This window comes from Pseudophryne corroboree, chromosome 9 (genome assembly GCF_028390025.1).
Source record: "Pseudophryne corroboree isolate aPseCor3 chromosome 9, aPseCor3.hap2, whole genome shotgun sequence".
Taxonomy (NCBI): domain Eukaryota; kingdom Metazoa; phylum Chordata; class Amphibia; order Anura; family Myobatrachidae; genus Pseudophryne; species Pseudophryne corroboree.
In genome coordinates, this window is record NC_086452.1 from 160052376 (window position 1) to 160066629 (window position 14254).

Here is a 14254-nt window from a genome sequence, read left to right on the forward strand (position 1 = left end):
CAGATTAAGGAGCGGGGGCGGGGTTTGCGCTCCCGTCCCCACTGCAGCAGCGGCCGGCTAGGCGCAGGCAGCGGAGAGCACAGCCACAGACAGGACTGCTGAGCGACGGCTCAGCTGTCCAATAATGTATGAATGAAGCAGCCTGCCGCTCAGCTATTGGCTGAGCGTGCAGGCTGCAGGGAAGGCAGCATGTGGATTCTGGAGCCAGGATCCAGCAGTGATTGGGTGCGTGTGCTGCTTGGTGAGCCATAAAAAGAGCAATTAAAAATAAGGCTGACAGTATTATTTATATATATATATATATATATATATATATATATATATATATATATGCAGTATGTGTGTGTATATATATATATATATATATATATACAGTATATGTATATATACATATATGTGTATATACAGTATACAGATATGTGTGTGTATATATGTATATATATAAATATATATATATATATACACACACACACACATACATATGAAGATATATATGTGGATAGATAGATAGATAGATAGATAGATAGATAGATAGATAGATAGATAGATAGATAGATAATATGGGTTCAGTGTGAAAGGCCGGGGGTCGGGACGCCGGCAATCAGTATACCGATGCCGGCATCCCAATCGCGGCAATGCAGACAGGGGTGCACAGGGTACCTTAACCACCCTCCCATACCCCCTAACCCTTGCTGTCCGCAGCCTAACCCTAACCTCCCCTATTGGTGGCTAACCCTAACCTCCCCCCGGTGGTGCCTAAACCTAACCCCCCTCCCCTTCCCGCAGCCTAAACCCAACCCTCCCCCCATAGTGCCTAACCCTAAACCCCCTTCTCTGCAGGCTAGCCCTAACCCTCCCCACCCTGCAGCCTAACCCTAACCCCTCTGGAGTGTGCCTAAACTTAATACCCGCTCCCGCACGCTAAACCTAACCCAGAAGTTCATATATACCTTCGGGATCCTGGCTGTCGGGATACAATATCTTCGTCTGGATCCTGATCTCTTTGGGATTCCAGTGTTGGTATTCTTGCAGCTGGCAGGACTTCGGTGTCGGTATTACGGCTGCCGGGACCCTGAACGCATACTGTATGTATGTATGTATGTATGTATGTATGTATGTATGTGTGTGTATATAATTAATCTGCCTGCTCTTTATTAGGGGCCCTACTGTCTGAAGTGCCCCTAATAAAGTGCTCCACCCCCCGCCTCGTAAGCCTACAGTGTCTGCGCTCTGCGGAGACATGCTGCGCGTAACAGCAGAGGTAACAGCAGCATAGCTGCTGGCTGTGGGGAAGGAGTAGGGAGAGTTGCACTAAGGAGGAGGAGGCGCTCTACCTATCAGATGTGCATAATAGGCTCTATGAGGCATAATGTGTAACGTGTAATGGGCTCTACCAGGCGTATTGTGTAACATGTGTAATGGGCTCTACCAGGCGTATTGTGTATAATGGGCTCTACCAGGCGTAATGTGTAACATGTGTAATGGGCTCTACCAGGCGTATTGTATATAATGGGCTCTACCAGGCGTAATGTGTAACATGTGTAATGGGCTCTACCAGGCGTAATGTGTAACGTGTAATGGGCTCTACCAGGCGTAATGTGTAACATGTGTAATGGGCTCTACCAGGCGTATTGTGTAACATGTGTAATGGGCTCTACCAGGCGTATTGTGTATAATGGGCTCTTCCAGGCGTAATGTGTAACATGTATAATGGGCTCTACCAGGCGTAATGTGTAACATGTGTAATGGGCTCTACCAGGCGTATTGTATATAATGGGCTCTACCAGGCGTAATGTGTAACATGTGTAATGGGCTCTACCAGGCGTAATGTGTAACGTGTAATGGGCTCTACCAGGCGTAATGTGTAACATGTGTAATGGGCTCTACCAGGCGTATTGTGTAACATGTGTAATGGGCTCTACCAGGCGTATTGTGTATAATGGGCTCTTCCAGGCGTAATGTGTAACATGTATAATGGGCTCTACCAGGCGTAATGTGTAACATGTGTAATGGGGTCTACCAGGCGTATTGTATATAATGGGCTCTACCAGGCGTAATGTGTAACATGTGTAATGGGCTCTACCAGGCGTAATGTGTAACGTGTAATGGGCTCTACCAGGCGTAATGTGTAACATGTGTAATGGGCTCAACCAGGCGTATTGTGTAACATGTGTAATGGGCTCTACCAGGCGTATTGTGTATAATGGGCTCTTCCAGGCGTAATGTGTAACATGTGTAATGGGCTCTACTAGGCGTAATGTGTCACATGTGTAATGGGCTCTACCAGGCGTATTGTGTATAATGGGCTCTACCAGGTGTAATGTGTAACATGTGTAATGGGCTCTACCAGGCGTAATGTGTAACATGTGTAATGGGCTCTACCAGGTGTAATGTGTAACATGTGTAATGGGCTCTACCAGGCGTATTGTGTAACATGTGTAATGGGCTCTACCAGGCGTATTGTGTATAATGGGCTCTACCAGGCGTAATGTGTATAATGGGCTCTACAAGGCGTATTGTGTAACATGTGTAATGGGCTCTACCAGGCATATTGTGTATAATGGTCTCTACCAGGCGGATTGTGCAACATGTGTAATGGGCTCTACCAGGTGTATTGTGTAACATATGTAATGGGCTCTACCAGGTGTAATGTGTAACATGTGTAATGGGCTCTACCAGGCGTATTGTGTAACGTGTAATGGGCTCTACCAAGTGTAATGTGTAACGTGTAATGGGCTCTACCAGGTGTAAGGTGTATAATGGTCTCTGCCAGGCATAATGTGTACAAGTGGCTCTACCAGGCGCAATGTGTATAATGGGTTCCACCAGGCGTAATGTATGTAGTGGGTTCTACCTGGCATAATGTGTATAAGGGGCTCTAACAGGTGTAATGTGTACAAGGAGCAACTCCCAGCTGCTCCATAGAGTTCCATACAGAAGCAAGAGACTTAAGGTGCCTAAGGTGGCCAGGAGCTAGGGGCGCCAAACTGAGATTTTATCTTGGCCCCCTCCAACCAAAAAAACGTTCTGACGCCCCTGGGCGGATGGCAAGTCACATCAGCGTCCAAGTTCTTAATTTCACAATTATGGAATCCTTGTGGAAAATCAATATGATATTTCTTTGAAGGCCTTAGATTACAAATTCTTGGTGTCAGCTCATTCAGGAAGCCCTAGCTTTGTCTGGGATGACCAGAGAAAAGATGATTGATCTATACGTAGAACACATTACTCACCAAGATACAAGTGTATTCTTCTCATTTCTGTTAGGTCCTTACCACTGACTAACCATCTACATATATGCAAGGAGCTGAGTTTCCCATAAGAAAGATAAGCCCAGCAAGTATTCTAAATCTGCTCATACATAGAGTCTAAGAATTTGGACAACCCTAATAGAGAGGGACAAAAAAAATCTTTCTCTCGCAATTACACTGTAATTGGCTAAATAGGCTTATGGATACAAACATGAGACATAGATCTGAATGCTTTGAAAGGCCTGTTGGACCCAGAAATATGACATCCTACTTACTGAGTGGCTGGATATGTCCTTGCGTTGGTATCCATACATTGGGTATTGGCACTTGCAGTTCATTTTCTGAGATCTGTTGAAAGGTTGTGTTAAAAATCACAGACCCAGACGTGTTTGCACAGAAGAATTTATTTAAAACACTGACTAATATGTAATAAATAACTCCATCAACATGTGCAGTTCTAGTTTATTTTAGGACTAATATAGGTGCATTATCTATATAGCCGATCGCTGTCTAATGTGAAATAAACTTTAAAAATATACTGTTTTATTTACTTTACGATAAGTCAGCACAAGCAGTAACTGGCTGTATTACAGCTTAGATAAGTGTGAATAGTATCTTGATATGTAAGCAAGAGGATGTCTTTGCAAAAACATTTTAGTTAGTTACTTTTGTAATGATAGTTATTAAACCATGGTAACATTGCTAGGCATTTGTAACTCTTTTGACAATTTGCCCAGATGGAATAGTTTCATTTTCATTGATGAAAGTCGCTTTATTGGTGAGCAACTTCATTATGTCTTCCCCACCCCTATCTTACAATTTGTCAAACATATATTACCATTAATGGAACATGCTGGAGTCTTTTTTTATTTTTGGGCAATTACATTAACCAATGACCACTAGGATTCTCATAATTTTATAATACCTGCTTCAGTTGGGTCATTGAGTAATTGCCTATACCTCTAACTCTGCTACTTTAGGCTGGACAGTCCTGATATAAAGGCTCTGTTCTGATCAGGATGGACGGTTGAGGAGATATGTCTATAGCAGATCCAACAGGAAATAGGTGGGGCATGCAAATTCTCTTAGTGCACAGTGGTGCACCAGTTCTCATCCAAATTCCTCAAGATTACAGCACTGTGGAATATGTTAGAGATATATAAATAAGGACTAATAATAAAAACAATATTCCTATTAATAGAGATATGTCTGTGAGCCAGAATTCAGAAGAGTGTAGGCTAGATTTTTCAATGGCGAACAATTACAATAACTTGCTTTTTACAGTCTCCCATTTAACATCTCTGATCTGCATTGAAATATAGTACTCTACTTAAATGTTAGATATATCCCTTTTTTAATACACCATACTCTGTGTCTTGCAAGTTGTGCCTGTGTTATAAACTGAGAGGGTTCGGTATGAAATATCGATTGTCGAGATGCCGGCGGTCACATGATTAACACTGGCATCCCGACATTAAAGATCCCGATATTCTTGTTTTTTGAGGTCCAACAAAGAAAGGTTTTTGATTCTTTAGCAAATAAAAATTAAGTAACATTCATGTCCCCAGATAAATATGTTTTATGCAGTTCTGAATTGGTTCTAATCATTCTGGAACAGAACAAAAAAAATTATGCTAATTTATTCTATTTTCTTTACTCACGTTTCCTGCAATTTTAGCAGAATATTTATGTAGCATCATGTGATTTATCCATCAAGAACCAGAGGTGGACCTCAAGTATCCTCTATACATTTGAGCATGCACATATGTTCTTCCTGACCACATCTTTTACTGTAATTTAGAGCCAGTTAACAAAAAGACTGTGATGAATTTCGGCAAGAGACCCATTTCTCTTAAGAACTTGTAAATATATTGTACTCTTTAACATATGGTAGCATGAATACTAATTCTATAGCGTATAAGAAATCTGTACTTGTTGGACAATTCCCAACACGCGCAGTCTGCCGACCACAGTTGAAGGATCATGGCTTAGGTAATCTTTAGTACCAAGCACAGTAGAAGTAGCCATGTTGTGTGCCCTGCCCACTCTATGAGCATACAGGAGCCTCACCAACTGACTATAAAACCATGCATTCACTAGAGTTTTGAAAGCTAGCAGATGCATGTAAACAAGTTTGTTCCCTTTTAATGACCATGTATATCTGTACAATGAAAGCCTTAAAGTTTTTTGAATTACTCTAATTCAGTAGTGCTACCCCCACTTATTTATCTCCTATCTATAATGCAAGCATTTATATAATAAAGTTAGTAATTTATCTTGCTATTTGTGGGCTCCGTGGGCAATACAGATAAATGAGAGTGAGAAGACAGATTTTTAAAGGAAGAGATGGACCAAACCATTAAGTTTAGCACCAAAAAGTAATTATCTTATTTTTTTCTGTGGGTTTTTTTGCGGGTTGTTAGTGACACAAGTTGTACATTTATTTTGTGATCGCAATGTAACAATGCATGTCCACTTTATGTACAGTTTGTAAATATGCTACATTAGAGAATATGTTGTTATTTTTGCTGCTGCACATGAAAAATAGTGCTATAGCTCCTAGCAACCAATCATATTATGGGAATAATTCAATTAGCTGTAATAACCTGTTTTTGCGGTAAAATTCTAAGATAAGCCCCTATTCAATTATCCGTGATAAATTACTGGCGATCATTTTCCATAGGATTTACCACAAATTTCACTTCACCACCTCTGAGCAGGTGATAAGCTTGGGGAAAATCCCTATTGTAAGGTAAACATTTCTGGATTTGGTTCAGAACTCCTAGGACACCCCCCTAAATGAGTAATTAGGCACTTAGAAGTTTGTAATTATTTTTACTTGGTCAATAATGACGTGTCATTTTTGGGGTCAAAAGTGATGGAAATTGGGGTACAAGGTATGGGACAGGTATTATTGGGGTGCTTTACCAGTGAGACAAGTGTGTTTAGGCTTGCAGGTGTCATTTTATTTTGGAAGTTTTTCTAAAGTGGTTTAAAGTGACCCAAATATTTACTTGTACCTATTTCTATGTACCCACAATTTAATTTGAACACTTATTTTGTTGAAAAACACTTGATGTCTGTCTTCACTTTTTTTGAAAAATGCATATAACAGCCATTTGACCAAATTTACGTACTCCAAATCTTTATATTATTACCACTAACAGACTTCTATACTGTTTTTCTATCTTAGTTTGGCTTTTTTGGAGTAGAGGCAGAATTCTCAGTTTTCTCATACACGTGCCTCTGGTTTTAACGCCAAGATTTATCGCAAATATCACGTTTTCACAAATTTGCATTAGGAAATGGGAATCACGGGAGTGCGCAAACCCAATATAAGCCGCTTTTCACTGTAATTTTGTGGTGATGTTGCAGTAAATTACAGCATTATCATGGCTAATTGAATACCTCCCTATAACTGGTTTTATTTCTAGTACAGACTAAAGGGCCCTACACATTGCGCGATCCGCCGCCGAGCTGCCCAACGGCGGATACGGCCGACGGGCGACCCGGCGGCAGGGAGGAGGTGACGGGGGGAGTAAAGTTACTTCACTCCCCCCGTCACCCGGCTACATAGAAGTGCAGGCAAATATGGACAAGATTGTTCATATTGGCCTGGATGCACAAGTGACCCGGCACCAGCGATAAACGAGCGAGGGGCCGCGCATCATTCATCGCCGGTGCCTCCACACTGAAAGATCTGAACGGTATCTCGTTCATTAATGAACGAGAACGTTCATATCTTTCACTCATATCGCCCAGTGTGTAGGGCCTATTAGTCTCCCATACTCACAATGTTTGGGACCAGAAGTATTTTGGAGTTTACATTTTGCCGTACTTGTGAATAATTGCATACCATAATGAGAAATCTTGGGGATGAGACCCAAGTCTAATACGAAATGCATTCATGTTTCATATACACCTTATACACACAGCCTGAAGATAATTTTATACAATATTTTTAATAATTTTGTGCATGAAACAAAGTTTGCACCATCATAAACCAAAGGTGCCATTATCTCAGTCACACGTAAATAATTTTGGGATTTCTGAATATTTTGGATATCAGCTTTTTGGATACGGGAGACTCAGCCTGTAGTGTTTAGGATCACATCTAACATCTGGTATAGGTGTGATTCTATACACTACTTTTCATAAAGGTGTTCCGTCCAGCACACCACAGTTACAGCACTGCTTGCAGTGGAGATATGAGCCTGTGGTGCTAGATTGCTAATTAGCCTAGATCGTCCTTATTTCCAGGTACAGGTTGAGTCTCCCTTATCCAAAATGCTTGGGACCAAAGGAATTTTGGATATGGGATTTTTCCGTATTTTGGAATAATTGCATACCATAATGAGATATCATGGCGATGGGACCTAAATCTAAGCACAGAATGCATTTATGTTACATATACACCTTATACACACAGCCTGAAGGTCATTTTAGCCAATATTTTTTATAACTTTGTGCATTAAACAAAGTTTGTGTACATTGAGACATCAAAAAACAAAGGTTTCACTATCTCAGTCTCACTCCAAAAAGTCCGTATTTCGGAATATTCCGTATTTCGGAATATTTGGATATGGGATACTCAACCTGTATATAGTCTCTAATCCAATTAACTTTCAGTTCTACTTCAATTCTCCCAAATTATAATATATAAGAATTTTAGATTGTCTCATTGAAATGAGCAGAGGTCTTTATCACGTGACTGTACGACAGGAAGTATTGTGCCTAACTAATGCTTTCTATCTGTGTTTGTTAGGTCCCATCCCTAAAGCTGAATGCCTGCTGTCAAATGTTACTGAATCATACCCTGTGCAAGCATTGCTGGAAAGCTACGCTATTTTATCTGGCTGTGCAAGCAACGGAACAATAAGTCATCCCCAAGAGGTGCATATCATAAATCTGAAATGTGTAGAGAAGGAACCATGTCAGAGTACTGCAGAGGTATGTATGATTTACAATATAATGTGCTCAGCAGTGTTTCCTGGAAGTACAGTATTATACTTTCGCCTATTGTTTTATTATGCCATTACCACTGCTGTCACTGATCCTGTTACTGACAGAACAATCTCTTACACAGCACAGGACAGCTGAGATGCTCTAGCCGTATCTGTCATATTTATTTTCTCTTTGTATTCGTCTAATTAAAATATATACAGATGAATGTAATATAATAATATTCTTGTTGTAGAACTGTTGCATATTTTCTGTGTAGGTGATATTGGGGTATATTCAGTTGATGTCGAAAACTGCCGTCTGTCGAAAAGACGGCAGTTTTCGACTTTTTAAGGCCGAAACGTGATTCGACCTATTCAGTGCTTTTCGAATAGTCGAGGCATTCAACTTGTCGAAAAGCACGTGGATCGGCGGAATAGCTGCCGGTCCATGTGTTGATGTCGAAAACAGGGCCAAATCCAACAGGTTTTGGCCCCCTTTTCAACCATCTCAATCCGACATGAAAATGATGTCGGACTGGGATGCGGACCCAGAGGAGGCGGGGGGGGGAGCCGCAGGGAGACGGGGAGACAGCCGGCGGGCATACAGGGAGATCAGCGCTACAGTAGCGCTGCAGCTGGATGTCACTCAGCCGACCGACCTCACAGCAGCTTCCACCCGGCTCCAGCACGCTGCTGGAGCCGGGTGGAAGCTGCCGTGAGGTCGGGCAGCTGAGTGACATCCTGCTGCAGCGCTACTGTAGCGCTGATCTCCCTGTATGCCCGCCTGCTGTCTCCCCGCGGCTCACCGCCCTTCTCCACCTCTGCGTCCCATCTTAATTCGACTTGAAAAAGTCGAATTAAGATGGGATTGAATAGGGGTTGTCGGATCCATTCCGACAAACACATGTCGGAATGAATCCGACTTTAATTGAATATACCCCATTAAGTCTGAAGGCAGAACACTATCCCGTACAATGCCATTCTTCTTCCTTTTATCTCTTCCCAAAGCTCTCCTGTCAGACTTATTCATGATGTTCAATAATAATAGTTTGGGACATGGTATAGTGGTAAGGGGGGAGAGCAGGCAAAGAGACATACAACAAGATACCTTCCAGAAGCTAAGTAAATGGGAGAGTTAAAGGAGTACTTAATTTTAAAAAATAAATAAAAAATTGCTTAGATATTGAAGTACATTATGCAGTTATATATATATATATATATATATATATAAAACAAAGAATATGCCAGCGCCACAAGTGTTATAGATACCCCCAACTAAAATCACTCCCAATAATTTTGGGCGTCAGCCGTCCCTTAAGTATGCAGTAATGGTAAGTTACTGTAAGAGTAGTTTATAAGCAATAGGTATAAGGGTTCTGGCAACCACTGGTGTATTTGATTAAAATAGGTATCAATTCATGTATACGTAAAATATAACAAATTTATTTTGATACAAATAAAATACAATAAAGTATAATGATAGAAAATTAATATTGTTTAAAAAATGGAGGGAGGGAATGGATTGTGCTTTAAAACCAAAATAAATGGTTCCAAAATCCAATTAAATACCAACGTTCAAGTATCAAAAAATTAATGCTCTCCTTATTTTATTAATGTTTTGATACTTGAACGTTGGTATTTAATTGGATTTTGGAACCATTTATTTTGGTTTTAAAGCACAATCCATTCCCTCCCTCCATTTTTTAAACAATATTCATTTTCTATCATTATACTTTATTGTATTTTATTTGTATCAAAATAAATTTGTTATATTTTATGTATACATGAATTGATACCTATTTTAATCAAATACACCAGTGGTCGCCAGAACCCTTATACCTATTGCTTATATATATATATATATATATATATATATATATAAAAAGAGATAATAGAAAAAAAAGAGTTCTTTACATAGTACAGCTGTCATTTATTTACTCTAGGCAAGAGTTTCTCAAACTCCGACATTACAGTCCAGGTTTTAAAGATATCCATGCTTGATTCCAGATGGTTAAATCAAATTGACTGTGGTATTCAGGGGTGTAGAGAGCTGTGGTGGGCCCAGGTACTTTTTTGGGCGTGGACTAATCATAAGAGAAGTGACCACGGCCCCTTATATAGAATTGATTTAAAAATAAAAGGTATTTTTAAGAGCAAATATTGGAGGGCGCTATCATGCCCCATAGCCAGGGACAAGTCCAGAGGGGAGTGTGACCAGTGTGATCGCTCCCCCCCGTACCACCACAGCTCAGCCAGCATACAGCAGCGTGTGCTGGCTGGAGAACGAAGCTTCTGCTGCAGACAGGTAAGGAGGGGCGTGGGGACGGCAACGGACCTGTACCCCTCCATCAGACCCAGGTATTTACTGCCCGCTCCCCCTCCCCCTCAGCCCCCCCCTTAGCAGCAGTAATGATACTAATGAACTCACCTGGACATCAGTAAGACCAGGGCAGTACGGATGGTGTAATGGTTAGCATTACTGCCCCACAGCACTGAGGTCATGGGTTCGATTCCCACCATGGCTCTAACTGTGTGGAGTTTGTATATTCTCCCCGTACATGCGTGGGTTTCCTACGGGTACTCTGGTTTCCTCCCACAATCCAAAAATATACTGGTAGGTTAATTGGCTCCCAACAAAATTAACCCTAGCGTGAAAGTGTGGGTGAAAGTGTGGTGTGTACATGTGATAGGGAATATAGATTGTAAGCTCCACTGGGGCAGGGACTTATGTGAATGGCCAAATATTCTCTGTAAAGCGCTGCGAAATATGTGTGCGCTATATAAATAACTGGTAAAAATAAATAAATAAGACCTGGACTGTAATAATGGAGTTTGGGTAACTGTGCTCTAAGCCAGTGGTTCCCAAACTGTGTGCCATGGTACCCTGGGGTGCTTCAGGACACTTGCAGGGGTGCCTTGGATTGGTGGTCCACGACCAATTTAAATTTTCTCTAACGTCCTAGTGGATGCTGGGGACTCCGTCAGGACCATGGGGAATAGCGGCTCCGCAGGAGACAGGGCACAAAAGCAAGCTTTTAGGATCACATGGTGTGTACTGGCTCCTCCCCCTATGACCCTCCTCCAAGCCTCAGTTAGGTTTTTGTGCCCGTCCGAGAGGGTGCAATCTAGGTGGCTCTCCTAAAGAGCTGTTTAGAAAAGTTTTTTTTTAGGTTTCAATCTCAGTGATTCCTGCTGGCAACAGGATCACTGCATCGAGGGACTTAGGGGAGAGATTTCCAACTCACCTGCGTGCAGGATGGATTGGAGTCTTAGGCTACTGGACACTTAGCTCCAGAGGGAGTCGGAACACAGGTCAGCCTGGGGTTCGTCCCGGAGCCGCGCCGCCGATCCCCCTTACAGACGCTGAAGAGACAGAACGGAGGTCCGGAAAACAGGCGGCAGAAGACTCCACAGTCTTCATGAAGGTAGCGCACAGCACTGCAGCTGTGCGCCATTGTTGTCACACGGCTCACTGACTCAGTCACGGAGGGTGCAGGGCGCTGCTGGGGGCGCCCTGGGCAGCAATATAATTACCTTTAGTGGCAAAATAAATACATCACATATAGCCATTAAGGCTATATGTATGTATTTTAACCCAGGCCAGTTTATTAAAAACCGGGAGAAGAAGCCCGCCGGAAAAGGGGCGGAGCTTATTCTCCTCAGCACTCAGCGCCATTTTCCTACTCAGCTCCGCTGGTGAGGAAGGCTCCCAGGACTCTCCCCTGCACTGCACTACAGAAACAGGGTAACAAAGAGAAGGGGGGCATAAATTGGCGATATTTATATATTAAGAGCGCATATATAGTAAACAACACCTTCTAGGGTTGTTTATATACATTTATAGCGCTTTTGGTGTGTGCTGGCAAACTCTCCCTCTGTCTCCCCAAAGGGCTAGTGGGTCCTGTCCTCTATCAGAGCATTCCCTATGTGTGTGCTGTATGTCGGTACGTGTGTGTCGACATGTATGAGGAAAATATTGGTGAGGAGGCGGAGCAAATTGCCTGTAATGGTGATGTCACTCTCTAGGGAGTCGACACCGGAATGGATGGCTTATTTATGGAAATTACGTGACAATGTCAACACGCTGCAAGCCGGTTGACGACATGAGAGGGCCGGCGAACAAATTAGTATCTGTCCAGGCGTCTCAAACACCGTCAGGGGCTGTAAAATGCCCATTTACCTCAGTCGGTCGACACAGACCCAGACACGGACACTGATTTCAGTGTCGACGGTGAAGAAACAAACGTATTTTCTTTTAGGGCCACACGTTAAGGGCAATGAAGGAGGTGTTACATATTTCTGATACTCCAAGTACCACAAAAAAGGGTATTATGTGTGAGGTGAAAAAACTACCTGTAGTTTTTCCTGAATCAGATAAATTAAATGAAGTGTGTGATGATGCGTGGGTTTCCCCCGATAGAAAATTATTGGCGGTATACCCTTTCCCGCCAGAAGTTAAGGCGCGGTGGGAAACACCCCTCAGGGTGGATAAGGCGCTCACACGCTTATCAGAACAAGTGGCGGTACCATCTACGGATAGGGCCGTACTTAAGGAGCCAGCTGATAGGAGGCTGAAAAATATCCTAAAAAGTATACACACACATGCTGGTGTTATACTGCGACCAGCGATCGCCTCAGCCTGGATGTGCAGAGCTGAGGTGGCTTGGTCGGATTCCCTGACTAAAAATATTGATACCTTTGACAGGGACAGTATTTTATTGACTATAGAGCATTTAAAGGATGCATTTCTATATATGCGAGATGCGCAGAGGGATATTTGCACTCTGGCATCAAGAGTAAATGCGATGTCCATATCTGCAAGAAGATGTTTATGGACACGACAGTGGTCAGGTGATGCAGATTCCAAACGGCACAAAGATGTATTGCCGTATAAAGGGGAGGAGTTATTTGGGGTCGGTCCATGGGACCTGGTGGCCAGGGCAACTGCTGGAAAATCCACCGTTTTTTACCCTAAGTCACATCTCTGCAGAAAAAGACACCGTCTTTTCAGCCTCAGTCCTTTCGTCCCTATAAGAGTCATATCTGCCCAGGGATAGAGGAAAGGGAAGAAGACTGCAGCAGGCAGCCCATTCCCTGGAACAGAAGCCCTCCACCGCTTCTACCAAGTTCTCAGCATGACGCTGGGACCGTACAGGACCCCTGGATCCTACAAGTAGTATCCAAGGGGTACAGATTGGAATGTCGAGAGGTTTCCCCCCTCGCAGGTTCCTGTAGTCTGCTGTACCAATGTCTCCCTCCGACAGGGAGGCAGTATTGAAAACAATTCACAAGCTGTATTCCCAGCAGGTGATAATAAAATTACCCCTCCGACAACAAGGAAAGGGGTATTACTCCACACTATATGGTGGTACTGAAGGCTAGGTGAGACCTATTCTAAATCTGAAAAATTTGAACACTTACAAGGGTTCAAATCCAGATAGAGTCACTCAGAGCAGTGATAGCAATGAACAAGGGGACTATATGGTGTCCCGGGACATCAGGGATGCTTACCTCCATGTCCCAAAATTTGCCTTTTCTCACCAAGGGTACCTCAAGTTCGTGGTACAGAACTGTCACTATCAGTTTCAAGACGATGCCGTTGGATTGTCCAAGGCACCCCGGGGTCCTTACCAAGGTAATGACCGAAAGGAGGATTCGTCTTCAAAGAAAATGGACGACCTCCTGATAAGAACAAGGTCCAGAGAACAGTTGGAGGTCGGAGTAGCACTATCTCAAGTAGTTCTACGACAGCACGGGTGGATTCTAAATATTCCAAACCGCAGTTGTTCCGACGACACGTCTGCTGGTCCTAGGGATGATTTTGGACACAGTCCAGGAAAAGGTGTTTCTCCCAGAGGAGAAAGCCAGGGAGTTATCCGAGCTAATCGGGATCCTCCTAAAACCAGGAAAAGTGTCAGTGCATCATTGCACAAGAGTCCTGGTAAAAAATGGTGGCTTATTACGAAGCGCTTCCATTCGGCAGATTTCACGCAAGAACTCTTCAGTGGGATCTGCTGGACAAATGGTCCGGATCGCATCTTCAGATGCATCAGCGGATAA

At 42.8% G+C, this 14254-nt stretch overlaps 1 protein-coding gene across 2 annotated transcripts in view; it reads left to right on the top strand.

Moving 5' to 3' along the window:
- TGFBR3 (transforming growth factor beta receptor 3) overlaps nt 1–14254 on the top strand; it is a 303293-nt gene that overhangs the window by 78970 nt on the left and 210069 nt on the right. For both annotated transcript variants that reach the window (XM_063939908.1, XM_063939909.1), the window contains exon 3: nt 8017–8201. In XM_063939908.1, the coding sequence (XP_063795978.1) occupies nt 8017–8201 (185 nt within the window). The remainder of the gene's footprint in view (nt 1–8016; nt 8202–14254) is intronic.